The sequence below is a fragment of the Lutjanus erythropterus genome, chromosome 21, assembly GCF_056507025.1.
Source record: "Lutjanus erythropterus isolate fLutEry1 chromosome 21, fLutEry1.hap2, whole genome shotgun sequence".
Taxonomy (NCBI): Eukaryota; Metazoa; Chordata; class Actinopteri; order Lutjaniformes; family Lutjanidae; genus Lutjanus; species Lutjanus erythropterus.
Genome location: NC_139337.1, coordinates 24,449,976 through 24,463,521, shown reverse-complemented (window position 1 = coordinate 24,463,521; position 13,546 = coordinate 24,449,976). Strand labels below are relative to the sequence as shown.

Here is a 13,546-nt window from a genome sequence, read left to right as displayed (position 1 = left end):
CTATCTTTTCATCCGTCTCTCAAACTATGTGAGGGTCAGGCTTCAAAAAGTACGCCGTGACATTGTGCTTTTTCATTATGTACAGTCACGTCTCCGAGTTTGACTTGTGAGCGCCGTCGTTCCCCAAAGAGATGAAATAAATGAGTTTCACATCAACTAATGCAATCAGCCGCGGTTAAACCAGGATCTCCAAAAATTTGATTATATCTGCTATAATTGAGTAGACACCTCTACCTAGGATTATATTGTCGAGAAAGAAAAAAAAAAGCATTTATGCGCGTGATAATTGGAGATAGATGGAGAAATAGTTGTCTAAAAAGAAGACAGGCAGACAATTTAAAAGAAAATAGCTGAAGTGGTGAATACCCACACGTTCTGTGCTCAAGTAGAAATATAGATACTTGGCTGATAAAGACTGATTCAACTACTGATTCTATATCTTTACTCAAGTAAAAGTGAAAAAGTACAGGCCTGTGTGTCCCTCTGAAGAACATTTCTACTGGCTGTTTCTGTTCAAAGCAAACTGAGTCTCACTTTTTGTCCACGCTAGAGTCTTCCTCTGTCTGTTACGTCTTTTACTTTGTTTTTGTCTCGTGTCTTTTTTCACGCTCGTCTCATTTCCTTCAACATTTTATCTTGTTTTTGTCTTATTACATTGTTTTCCTTTTTTTACGTTTTTTTTGTTGTTGTTTTTCTATTATGTCCTGTTGTCATTTTCGTCTTTGACTGTCTTTTATGTTGTTTTCGCCGTTATGTATCTTTACATAATGTTCACCTTTTATGAACTGTTGCATCGTTTCTTATATTTACATCTTTTACTCCATTTGTGTGTTGTTACGTCGTATTTGTCTTGTTACACCTTTGAAGTCATTTTCATCTTGTTACATTTTATATCATTTTTGTTGTTGTATCTTTTACATTTTCATCTTGTCTTCTACTTCATTTTTGTCTAGTTAAGTCCTTCATGTAATTCTCATCGTCACATTTTACATTGTTTTAATGTTATGTATTGTTATGTCGTTTTTTTCTTGTTTTGTCTTTTACGTTTTTTAATCGTTACATCTTTTACATTGTTTTCAATTTTATGTACTGTTACTTTTTTTAGTATTATGTCATTCTTTCTTGGTAGATCTTTAACATTATTTTCAGGTTCTTACATCATATTCATGTAGTTACTCCTTTTACATTGTTTTTATCATTACATCATTTTCGTCTCATTATGCCTTTTTACATAGTTTTCATCTTGCATTAAAACTAAAGTAACAAGCCTGTTTTGAAAATGTAAGAAGTAGAAACTGCAGATATTTGTGTTTAAATGTAGGGAGTAAAAGTAAAAAGTAAAAAGTTGTACTCAAGCACAGATACCTGATAAATCTCCTTATGTACAGTAAGTACAAGTGTTTGTAGTGACCTCCTATCTCTAGAAAAAAAAAAGCTCAACAAGAAAAAAAGAGGACAATCTTTATTTCAATCTTTCAAACCTGTAATAATAAAGTGTGACAATCTCAATTCAAACCCAAAGAGGAAGTTTGGCAGAGAATGATAGGCAACTACAAAGACCAGAAGGCAAGGCGAGGGCATGGTTTCCTTTAGTGCAGTTTCACAGTAATAATACAGATATAACCTCTGTATATTAATAAAAACAACAGGTGTGCTTAGGTTGACGCGCCTAAGTCAATCAAGTTACGAGATTCAACAGAGCTACAAAAGCACAGTGAAATGAGCAACAATGAATGAGAACCTGAAGCCATCTTACCACTCAGCTACACTTTTTAAAAAGGGCTACAGAACAGGGGATAAACTTTACATAATAATAGCATTAACAGCTCATAACATTCATTACCATTTGAAAATAACATATTAATTCAAGGTCTGCTCAGTTTTCTCGGTTGTCACTACGTGAGAAGCAACTGAAATCTCAACAAAAAGTCAAAACGTGGACCTGGAGTTCAGATTACTTTGTCGAGAATCAACTTGAATGCTCATTCATTACCGCGTGTTGAAGTCCCCTTGAGAGGAAGCCTTGTACAGAAGCTTTCATTGCTCATTTCAAACTTGTAATTGCTTTGCAGCTCTGAGCGTTAAATATAATGCATGAATATTTCAGATGGCTAATGTAAAATAAATGCAGAGCAAATAACAATCCAGTGTACAAGGAACAGTTTGACATTTTGGGAAGTACGCTTTCTTGCCAAGAAATGTCTGATTAGCTTAGCTTAGCATTAAGACTTGAAGCGAGGGGAAACGGCTAGCCTGGTTCAGTCCGCCGGGGATTTAAAAAAACAAACAAACTGCCTTCTAGCAACTCTTAAGCTAACATATTATATCTTATTTGTTTAACCACACAAAAAATGAAGTGTTAAGAAAACAATGGCGCAGTTTTAACAGGTGTTTAGGTGCCAAACTAAATCTTGGCGGCTGGATGCAGTGGCTTCCTGGAGTCTTGTCGTCATCGTCATGGTTCCAGGCAACTGTTGAAGATTCCCAGGAAGTTGCTTAAACTAATGCGATATAACGTTAGTCATTTTTAGATGTGCTGTTGCTGATGCTTGATTCCAGTGTTTGTGCTAAGCTAAGCTAACCAGCAGCGGCACCAGCAGTGGCCCTAGCTTCGTAATTTTACAGTGGTATTAAGTTTCTCATATAATTCTCAGAAAGTGAACAACCTTTTTCTTGAAATGTCAAACTATTCGTAAATCATCAGCTTCTAACTCTGAGTAATGGAGTCCAACATAATTAAATAGCTTTCTGCTGAATGTGGAACCATCCCGGTTACGTAAAACAATAAACTTTTATACAGTATTTGTGTTTAGTCTGTGCTCTTCTCACTGGTTTGAAGTGTCTGTATTGGAAAAAAAAACATGATGTCTGGTATTTTCACGCACCAATCAAAAGTAAGAATCTACCAACAGTTGTTGGGAAATTTGCTTTTGTTGCCATGGAAACACAAACACCGAGTTATCCTGAACCCCACTGCTTTTCTTGGCATGACCTGCACTACTGCACCTCTGATTGGCTTACCTTGATATTCTTACCCCTAACCCTACCTCGTCACACTCCTCATGCCTAAACCTAACCAACCCAAACACTGACATATATAAATATCGACAATATGACAGCTCCCCAAAAGTGAAATCATGTTTTCCGATGTGATAAAAAGCGATTTGCACAAAGCTGAGCCCTGTTCGGGACTGAGCTATGACCCCGATCAAATGAAGCCAACTTTGTGTCAGAGCTTCACCATATGCTTCCACATTGTGGAGCCCACTGAGAAAGTGCAGAAAAACTTCCTTTGGCCAAGTGGCTAACTTTCAGTCGAGCCTCTGCTAACTTGAATGAGATAAAATTATTTAATTGTGCGACTCTTCTAGGGTTTCCAAATGTTTTTAGACCAAATGGATTGAAGTCTGATGGTAAGACAAGTCATTTTGCAGAGGCTGTGATGCTCAAAAAAATGTATCCGTCATTTTACAGCCACTTCTTTCTCAATGTAAGTCTATGGGGAGAAAGCCTTTTTGAACCGCATCATCATTACACCGTTTGGCCACTATGTCAAACTGGCTTCAAAGCTTGGCGCTCTTCCTGGGGGCACAATGAACGCAATGCATGAATGCGAGCCAGTCAGAGGAAGAGTAGGGCAGGTCTCACCAAGAAAAGCAATGGGATCCATAATAACGCAACATCAAATCTCAAAATTACACCCTGAGCTTTTGAGTGTTAACAAAGCCTTTTTTAAATAATGTCACCTTTCTTTTTTATTTCTTCAGTGACAAATATTTCACTTAATATAATCTATAGATAAAATGTTTTCAGGTGCTTTAAAATGCCCCATTGCTAGAGACACACCCTACATAAATCCAACAAGGTGCACTCTACTGTGCATTTTTCATAAAAATGGTATTACACTGGGTATAGCAGACTTTAGGAACACTTGGTCTTTTCATGAAATAGGCTGCCCCCCTGAACCCAAGAGGAAGCCATAACCCCTACTTGATTTCAGCTATTATATACACTTTAGTCACAAGGGTATGAAAATAGGATATAGATGGATTTATATGCCTTGAGAAGACTGACAATAGTGGGTTTTAACAAAAAAATGGAGGTGAAGCTAAGTAGTAGGGAGATGGTTCTAATATTTCGTACGCTCAGTATACTTCTCAGTGCATCAGGATATAAACTTCAACCTGCCTACTGAATTCAATATAGCAACCGTTGATGGAGGACAGATTGAAATATGGAAACAGACAGAGCCGGTCTATCTGAGGAATATGAGTTGTTAAAAGCTGCAGGAGCTACTGATGCATGTTATGGGTGTCTGCTGTACAGGTACAAGCCATCTATACTAGGAATTTCTAGCGGGTTGGTCATGTTGAGTTGTAATGAGTAAAAAAAAAATTGCCATTTCCAGTATCAGACAACATTTTTTCATCAACTCTCTGCATAAACGGACACTAACAGGTGGCTGGCATGAGAAATAAGTAGTAATCCTCGGCACTTTGCATCCCTAGAAGAAATATTTTCAGGCAGTAACATACAATAGAAAAAGCACAATTCATTTATGGCAAATTTTCCTTCTTGGGCACTTCCTTTGCTTTCTATACTGGTCAATTACTATACATGATAAGCCTACACTTTGGGTTGGGGAGAGGAGGTGAACAAAATGTGAGTTTGAAGGCAAGATTTATCAGCTATCTTCTAAATCTACTATTTCTAGGATATTATAAGAAATCGGAAAGAGAAAAAAAAACAGAAAAGATTGGGATATGACAAAAAAAAAAGAAGAAGAATTTAAGTGGTTACAAAACAACAGCCTAACAACGCCAGAAAAGGGTCACGCATGACATGGAAAACACCACTGGTTGGTTGGTCGAATTGTAATAAATAAGTGGTACGTTTGGTTTCTTCTCATGAGTTATCGTCATTAAAAAGGCTGTTAGTTTCAAACATGATTCATTGGCTTCACTGACCTTACAAACTGACACACAGAACTCAAAGATGGGAGAACAGTCTGTGCTAGAGGGGCTCTGAGGGGAAGTGATATGAAAGACAAAGAAGCAGAACAGTAATACATTGATATGTCTTTGAGTTTCATGTCACTGCATTTGACTAGGCCTATCATCCTCTATCCGATGGGAGCCCCTGTGTTAATCGGTTTTCTTCTCTTCGGGATCCTTCTCCACGCTGTCGTCTTCCTCGTTCTCGCCCTCTTCGGGGCCCTCCAGTTCAGCGGCGCGTTGCCTCTCCTCCTCCTCTTCATCCTCCTCGTCAGTCAGGCCCTCCCTCTTGAGCGCATCGATGTCATCCGAACCGTCATCCGACTCAGCCGTGCAGATGCCATAGCACATCAGGCTAATTACGCCCAGCGGTAGGCCGAACAGGAAGCAGCCCAGCAGCGGAGAGCTGCGAAACACTGACTGATGTGGGAGAGCAGACAACAAAAGATGAAAGGGAGACAAAACAGGGCGAGTGTGAGGGAGGGTGAATGTGGAGACAAGAGTGAAGTTTGAAAGAGATGTGAATGGGTTGAGAGAAATATAGAAAAGGAATTAATGAGGACAGCCAGAAAGGACAGGAGAGAGAACGACATAAAATTAAGTATTTTGCAGAAGAAATGTTATCTTGTTTACTCTAACCAGTATTGCTCTTGATGTAAATATGAATATGCAAGTAAAAAAAACTGTTTCATCTACAAACATTTATTCAGAAACCTTCTCATGTCTTGTCTGATTCAAGTCTGGATTACCATTCAGGCAAAGACCTCAGAGCCGAACTCACAGTGTGCTAATTTGTTAGCGATGATTTGACTAATTGCAAGTTAAGTGCATACACTTAAGAGATAAGGGCATTTACTGTATACTTAAAGAGTAACATGGCCGTAATGGGGCTCTGTTGCACCTATAACCACATCCAACACCATATACTGACACCTCTGATTCTACATCACTGCATCTTTGGTTGGTGTTAATTTGTTTTGTAACGTTGAAGCATGTCTTTATAGAGCCTACCTACTTCAAAATCAAGTTTTAATACTTTGAGGGACTGTGTCCGTCAAAGCCAGAATATTTTTTTGAGTTTATGCTACAAACTCAGCATGATGAGGCACAGAGCCTCTATTTTACACTGAGCGCTGCATGTTTGCTGTATTTTTTCTGGTCGCCAAAGGCTGGAAAATGTTCAACTTTGGGTAAAACTCTCTACTCCTCATTGTCGCTTTTTACCCAACAGTGACCTGCTCGCACTCCTTGAGTCGAAAACCATTCAACTTCAGCTCTTTAAACGATGGTACATGCCAAGATGTTTCCTCGCCCACAAAATCTTTTGAATGCACATAGACCACTGAGCTTCAGCCTTCCATTCATCCTCAGCAAGTGCTCTACCTCATGCTGACATTTTTATATTCAGTATATGTTACCTGCAAAAATAGGTACTTGCAACACAAAAATTAATGGCAACTTCCTTGGATACTGTTGTATCATAGCAACAGCTGAAAAAAACAGCGTCTCAAAGAGCTCTCAAGCGCTCCCAGCTGGTATTTTCAGCTAGGAAAAAAAAATGCTTTGGTGGAATCATGCCCTTTAGTATTGAACGGAGAGTTTGTGATACATGCATATCCCCAAATATGTTGCTTACTTTTTTAAATTACTGCAAACCTAGTCTGGGTACTGACTTGTAAATCACCACAAATATCTTAAATATTTTCAGCAATTCAAATATGTCCAGTGTTTTGCTTATTTGCAATCATGGTTTGGTAGGATTAAGAATGGGGATGTCAACTTCAAACGTCGCCAAACAGCTACTTAGCTACTAGGACTCGGTATCAGTACTTGTTACCTTTAAGGTTTCGACTAAAACAACCCACTAACAAGTAGAATTGAAACTCAGGCTGAATGTAGGAAGTGAAGCACTGCTGTCTAAGTAACAGACTATAAGGGGTAGTATCCCAGACTGGTTATCATCTGAGGTTCTGGGCAAAATCTAAGAAAGCTGCCATGTGTAGTCTGCCATGTGTGCTGTTGATGATGTGGCACTTGGAGGCAAAAGGATGCATGCACAGCTGTAGAGAAAGTGAGAGGAACTGGGGTTCAAAAGGGGCCAGGAGCTCATTCTTGCCCCAGGCCCCCAAATGGGATTATCCAGCCCTGACCTTATTTTTTTTTAAATTCACACATACAACAACAAACACACTACCAATTGATCTCTTTCTTTCATTTCTCTCAGTGCTTCTTCTATATACTCCAGCACGGTGTGGAGTGAGTATCAGGGCTGTTTAATAAAAAGTGTTACATCTCTCTCAACAGCCAGTGTTTACAATAGTAAAGAGCCTCGCAGCTATTAGGTAGAGTGAAACCAAAATCCTATTTAGAGGGCCCATCCAAAAATATTTGTGGGAAGAATCGCAGGCAGGCTTTTATGATTTTAGCAACGATTTATTCATTCATTTATTCATTCATTTGCATTACGCCATTAAGCTTTGCGAGCGTGTTTGGAAGGCAGGTCACAAATCATTTGCAGAAACTCGGGCAGCCTTTAATATTGTAGTATTAATTAAATTTCTGTCACGCGGTTTTAGGATGTCTGTATTATGTTATACTGTTTGTATTCCATCTTGTCTCATCTTGTTTGTTTTTGTTTTGTTTTACACTCATGACCAGATTGGAGAGCTGTACCCTTTTATCTACAATCCTCTGCATCTCTTGTTCTTTTAACATTGTATAGTTTGAACTGAAATAAATAAAAAAAATCTCAAACTTCAAACACAAGCAAAGGTCCACCTTTATACACTAGTCTGTCTGAAGATATTTTCTGCACAGACAGACTCTCTTTTTCTTTCTTTCTCTCCTATAATCCCATAACCACAAACTCAAACACATGCTGTACCTACATGTGAGGTTGGGTTAGTTGCACATACATACTGTGATCTTTTTTAGAGTGAAGTACAACCACATTCTTCTCACAAAGCTCCACTGGAAGCTAAACTTTTCCACACTTCTTTTTTCCGTTTCTCTTATTGTATCTTCAACATACTTTGTTAAGAGACAGTTACACCCTGTTGGACCCTGTCTGATCACATCACTGAACACTACAAGTGTAAAAGACCACAAAGACACACTGTGATCTGGTCCATCAGCCCATTTGCAGCAGGGGTGTGGGACACATTTGACCACATCATTTTTTTTTTTTGCGCTATTTTGTCCCCGACAAGGAAAATAAGTCACCAGTGTGGGATGTAATGACCGTTTTGACAGTGTGAGGAACACTGATATACATGTAGGACGTAATGACTGTTTTGGTGACAGCGAGACAAGCACTGATGCACATGGTCGGCCTGTACATGTATATTAGTTCCTCAAACATTATGTTTTTTTAACTAGCCCTTGCAAAATAAATGTGGCACTCACCTGGCGACACAGAGGTAATAATTGCGTGTGACGCCCTTTGACCTTCTAGTAGAACTGACGTAGGCACTAAGGTTGGGCAAATATATCAGTTACTATATCACAGTCCATTGCTGGTTATTTTTGTCTTTTTATTTTGCTAATTTAATGGTCTGCAGAGTGGGAGCCACGGTGGCCATTTATTTCTGCAGCACAGTGGAGACCCACTGAGCCGGAGAATGAGTGAGGGGGAAACGGCCTGCAGAGCCAGTCTATTTTCACATCTAGTGCAGGGAATTAAGGACAGTGGAAAGACTAACCAAAACGAATGAAGATTTTCATTTTATTTTTCTGTCCAGTTTAAATGGGCTGATTTTAACAGAGTTAACAAGACAATTACAAGCTTGTTCGTTCGGTAAAAAAGATAAACTTGAAGGTGATCTGTTGTATTTTGAAAAGAGGTGTAAGAATATTTCTTTTCGCAGGATTGCCTCTAATGTGATTGGTCATCAACAGAAGAATAGTGTTGACCGGGGTTGGCAGCAACACGCCGACATGGCTTGTTCATGGCATCATCTGATAAATGCTAATAAATAAAACAATTCGTATAGGGGCAAGTAAAAAATTACTTTGGGGCAAGTGGATTTATTTAATGAAACAAACCTGAGCAGGAACTTATGAAATCTGAACTTTAAAGTGATCATCGAGACACCCTGGAGACGCATGATAGACACAGGTGTCAACGTCGATGTGCCTCGGCTGTCTACTTGTGTTCGGATCACGAAAACGCATTTTAAAAACCAAATGAAAACGCAGCCTTAGAGAGTCATCGGTTAGATGAAAAGTTTGTTTGGGAGTTGATCTGCTACCCGGTCGTGAATAAAGAACATCTCATTGTCATCCATGGCCTAAACCTGCACATAAAATTTAACATCCACTCCTGCAAAAACACGACCTCTCATCTCTTGCGGGCACAACAGTGCCTGAGTCACTGAAGGGCAACTTTGCAAGTTCTTTTTTTTTTAAATGATCCCAGTGATAAATGAGTCATTTGGCCTTAATATAGCAGGAGGATACATCAGAGACAATGTACCTAGAAGGGAGTATTCGGTCACAACTTCTGTCAGCCAGTGAGCTGAGAAGAAGAGAAATATTCACATTCCCTCCAGTCATTGCCACTGCAAGAGGGATGGTAATTGCCGGTGCTGTGTGATGCGAGATGAGGTAGAGATGGGTATGCTATGCTAACACAGCTGGCTATGAGTCATTGAGCCTAATGTGGCTGCTTCCTCATGCTCCTGTCAGACGTGCATTTAGATGGGCTCTCCGGGGGCAAGGTGATGGCTGCTGCCTATCTGCTCTGTATCATATCAAGTCACTGTGAGCAAGACTAGCCGTGGCGATGCCTGCTGCTTGCTAAATTTAGGAAGGCAACGGCATTTCTTCTCTCTTACAGGTGTAACACAAGCCCTTCACAAAAGGATTCTTGCATTTGTGCTTCGGCCCCAATTCCAAAAAAGGTGGGACACTGTGTACAACAGAGTGCATGATTTGATTTGAACAGAATTAGTACAAAGACAAGAAACTTAAGGTTCAAACTTGTTTTTTGCAAGACTCACTCTGAATCTAATGGGACAGAGACAAGTTTACGACTGTGTTTGGGAACTGTGGACACTGATTTTTCAGGTTTTGAAAGCGAAATCCTTACTTAACATACTATTTTACTGCTCAGGTATTTGCTGCTTCATGATGCTTCATAATGTGTCACACGTTTCACTGAGTAGTTTAAACAAGCATGGACGTCTCTAAAAAAAAAAAAAAAGACATCTGGTTGGCAGCATATGTTGCTCTGAAACCTGTGTGTGCTTTTCAGCATTAATGGGGCCACAGAAGTGACAGTTAGCCAACACACCCCGATATAATCACAGATGTGAGCTTTTGAAGTTGGTGCTGGTAGCAATCTAGACTCTCTCTCCTTTTTAGCAAATTCCTTGTAATTTTCTGTTGAGAAACATTCTTAAACTGTTGGATTGTTTACCCCAAAGTTTTGCATAAAGTGAACATCACCTCATTCATGCTTGCAAACAACTTAGTCTTTCGAGGATGCCCTTTTAATACCCAATCGTGATGCTATGACCCGCTACCAATTAACTAGTTTACTTGTTGAATTTTCCACACACTCAGCGGTCTGAGGAAGAGCTGATAGCTCGAAACGTCACGGCAATAAATTTTCAGATGGGAGCTCTTTTGGTGTGTGGATCGTTTCTTCTCCTTTTATTGCTTTGATATTTTGTGATCCAGCACCCAACCCAGTGGGCCTCGGGGATGTGCATGTCTTTTTCTCTTTTTGTGATCATTCCGCAACTTTCTCAGTCATTTGTTATCCCTGTCCCATCTTCTCTCTCTGCAGCAGGCATCAAATTCAGAATGAGTTCATATTTACAAAAAAACAAAGTGTATTAGTTTGAGGATAAAATATCTTGTCTTTGTACTCAACAAGTAATCAAGTAAAAAATTATTTGCAAATCACTGCATTCTGTTTTCAACATCCCAACTTGCTAGTTGTTGCTAAGATAATCCTGCACATTATGCCCTTAAACAGCTAAAAGACATGTAATACTGCGTTTGTATTAAAAGCTTTACTTATTTCTGACAGGTCTTATTCTTCCACTGATTCTATTTAAAAATCCAACTGTAAAACATGGCCTGACAGCTAAAAAACCTTCAATAAAAATATTTCTACAAGTCTTTCCTCATACCCCGAGGTTACAGTAGGTTCAAGAAGTCAAGATACGTTCAACTGCAACATTTTCCTGACTAAAATCTGTAACTTTCCTTTAGGAGTTGTCCACACGCCTTTAAGGATGTTGTTAAGATTTACAGTACAACCATGCCAACCGAGGAGCACGACAACACAGCTGTATTTACATTCCTCTCACACCCTTGGTAAAATAAACATCAGTTCTCCCAGAAGAACCAGCTACTTAGAGTAAAAGTGGGAGGAGAAGCCAGTTCAGCCTTCTGACCTCCTCTCCTCCCTAATCACTCCACCTCCTCCTGCTCCGCAGACTGTTTCTCTCTCCCCGTACTGTGTTTACAGCCCGCATTGCATATTCTCGGTTGTACTCCGAGCGCTGTCCTCTGAATGTTGTTTTTCTCCCGGAGGGAAAGAGCAGGGCACTCAGGCATTTGTTTTTCAGTGTTTCTGAACTCGGCGCAGGTTACGTATACACAGTATTTACCATTAATTGGCAAAGACAGTCAAGGTGAGGCATTATGGGAAGCACGTCAACAAGAACAAGGTGTTCAGTGGAATCATAATAATTAATGGTTTAACTGAGAGATTAAAGGGCTACAACAGGCGTTTATTAGTTGGGTTGCAGGTCATTATAGTAAATCAGAATCAGGACAAAATATCATTAGCTTGAAACTAATGCCAATGTTTTTTTGTTTTTTTTTTATGAACAACGGGTCAAATGACCATATATGATGTGAAAGAGGTTGGTCATGGTGATGAACCCACAGATAACTAGTCTGAGTCTACAGTTCCCTTTAGGTGTGCGGGGCATTTTAGCTTCTTTCAGCTCATTGTTTTAGTTTACGACTGTATACCATGAAGTTTGCCACATAAACGTAACGTAAACTTAGTCAGACGCCCTTTTTATACAGCCTGGTGAGAGCAGGAATATTGTGCTGCTATTCTGCGTCGCTATTCTGTTTAAAAGTTATGGACGTGCAATGATTGTTGTTGTTCTGTGTCTGAGCCCAGAGGTAACAGAGCTGAACTGACGTCTGTGTAAAAGGGTGAGACTCCAGGACGGGATACAACGCTGTTGTGTTAGGCCTCAATCAGACAGAGCTCAGTTTTGGCAGCGAGAGACGTCTTTTTCCAGTTGTTTTCTATGGGCAGGAAGCACTTCACGCACTGATGATGTGCACAGGTACGTTGCCTTTTGGATGCTTTGAGTGCTCTGATTGTCTCAAGTTAAAAAAAACTTAACTAGCTCACCAAAATGTAAGGTTACACATCTGAGTTAACCTCACAGCAAAATCATGATTAGGCTCGGGACAGCTGATTTGTAACAATAAGAAATCCTAACGCTGTTCTTTTTTAAAAACAACAGCTTAAACAAAAATAAAGGCGGCACAGTGTGTCTTGCCAGATGTGCTCTGTCTGATTTGGCCCTTACAGGTTTACTTTGGTAGGTTTGTGATTGTTTTTTAATCTCTTATTTCACATATTTGTCAGCTATGCCTCTACACAGAGACCAAGATAGACAAGCAGACACTTTCTCCAGTACTGCGTCAGTGGAGTGGTCTGGCAGGAAAGAAATCCCTCCGCACAGATCAACACACAGGGCGATCCTTTCAACTTAACTGTTGCAGAACAAGCGACACTCCGTCTATCCAGGAACACATAAAAAGCTTTACATTATAAATTCATGAGGTTATTAGCTCTAAGTTTGATTAGAAAAGAGCGGCGGAGCAGAATCGCTTATTGACCCGCGCTGTTGTGCTACACATTAACCCTTTTTTTTTTTTTTTTGCTTCTGCATGCTGTCTAAAAATCACAAACAGGGGCAGCTTGGTGTAAAAAAAACAAACAAACAAAAACAAACAAAACCGGCATGCAGACCAGCCTTTGTTGTGACTGCATTGCGAGATCTCTGTGTAAAAAGGGCAAATTGGGCAAAAACAATCTATTAATGCAATGCAATATTAACTACAGCAACAGATGACCATCTAGGAGCTCTATTTGAGGAAGACAGAACATCAGAAAGTGTAACTAAATTTTGGTCAATTATTTTGTTAGTATACGTTAATGATGCCAAGATTATGTAGACCTGTTTTTAGCTAATTTAATTTAATTTAAAATCTATCTGATATTAAATATGACATAATACATTTTGAGCTTTTTTTCAACTTCAACACTGTGCTTCTACATCGATATTCTCCAACTGTCTACATGTAGCAGCCTGGAATGAACTCGCACCAACTTACCATAATGGTGGATCTGGCATCAAAGACCACGCGTTTGATCCTCTGAATGACGCCATCACCTCCATACGCCTGCAGGGAGAGACACATCATGTAATGGACAGGGCAGCTGAGACTGTGTGCAGTCTATCCAATTTTATATTCAGCACTTCTGCGCCGTAGCACATATTACA

At 39.6% G+C, this 13,546-nt stretch overlaps 1 protein-coding gene across 1 annotated transcript in view; it reads right to left on the bottom strand.

Annotated features, from left to right (window-relative positions):
* Positions 1–3,728: 3,728 nt before the first annotated feature.
* The window catches only part of tmx3b (thioredoxin related transmembrane protein 3b), a 49,276-nt gene continuing 39,458 nt past the window's right edge, over positions 3,729–13,546 (bottom strand). The window contains exons 15-16 of the mRNA XM_084746885.1: positions 13,377–13,445; positions 3,729–5,414 (exon numbers count right to left, since the gene is read on the bottom strand). Of these exons, the coding sequence (XP_084603011.1) occupies positions 5,145–5,414; positions 13,377–13,445 (339 nt within the window). The 3' untranslated portion in view covers positions 3,729–5,144. The remainder of the gene's footprint in view (positions 5,415–13,376; positions 13,446–13,546) is intronic.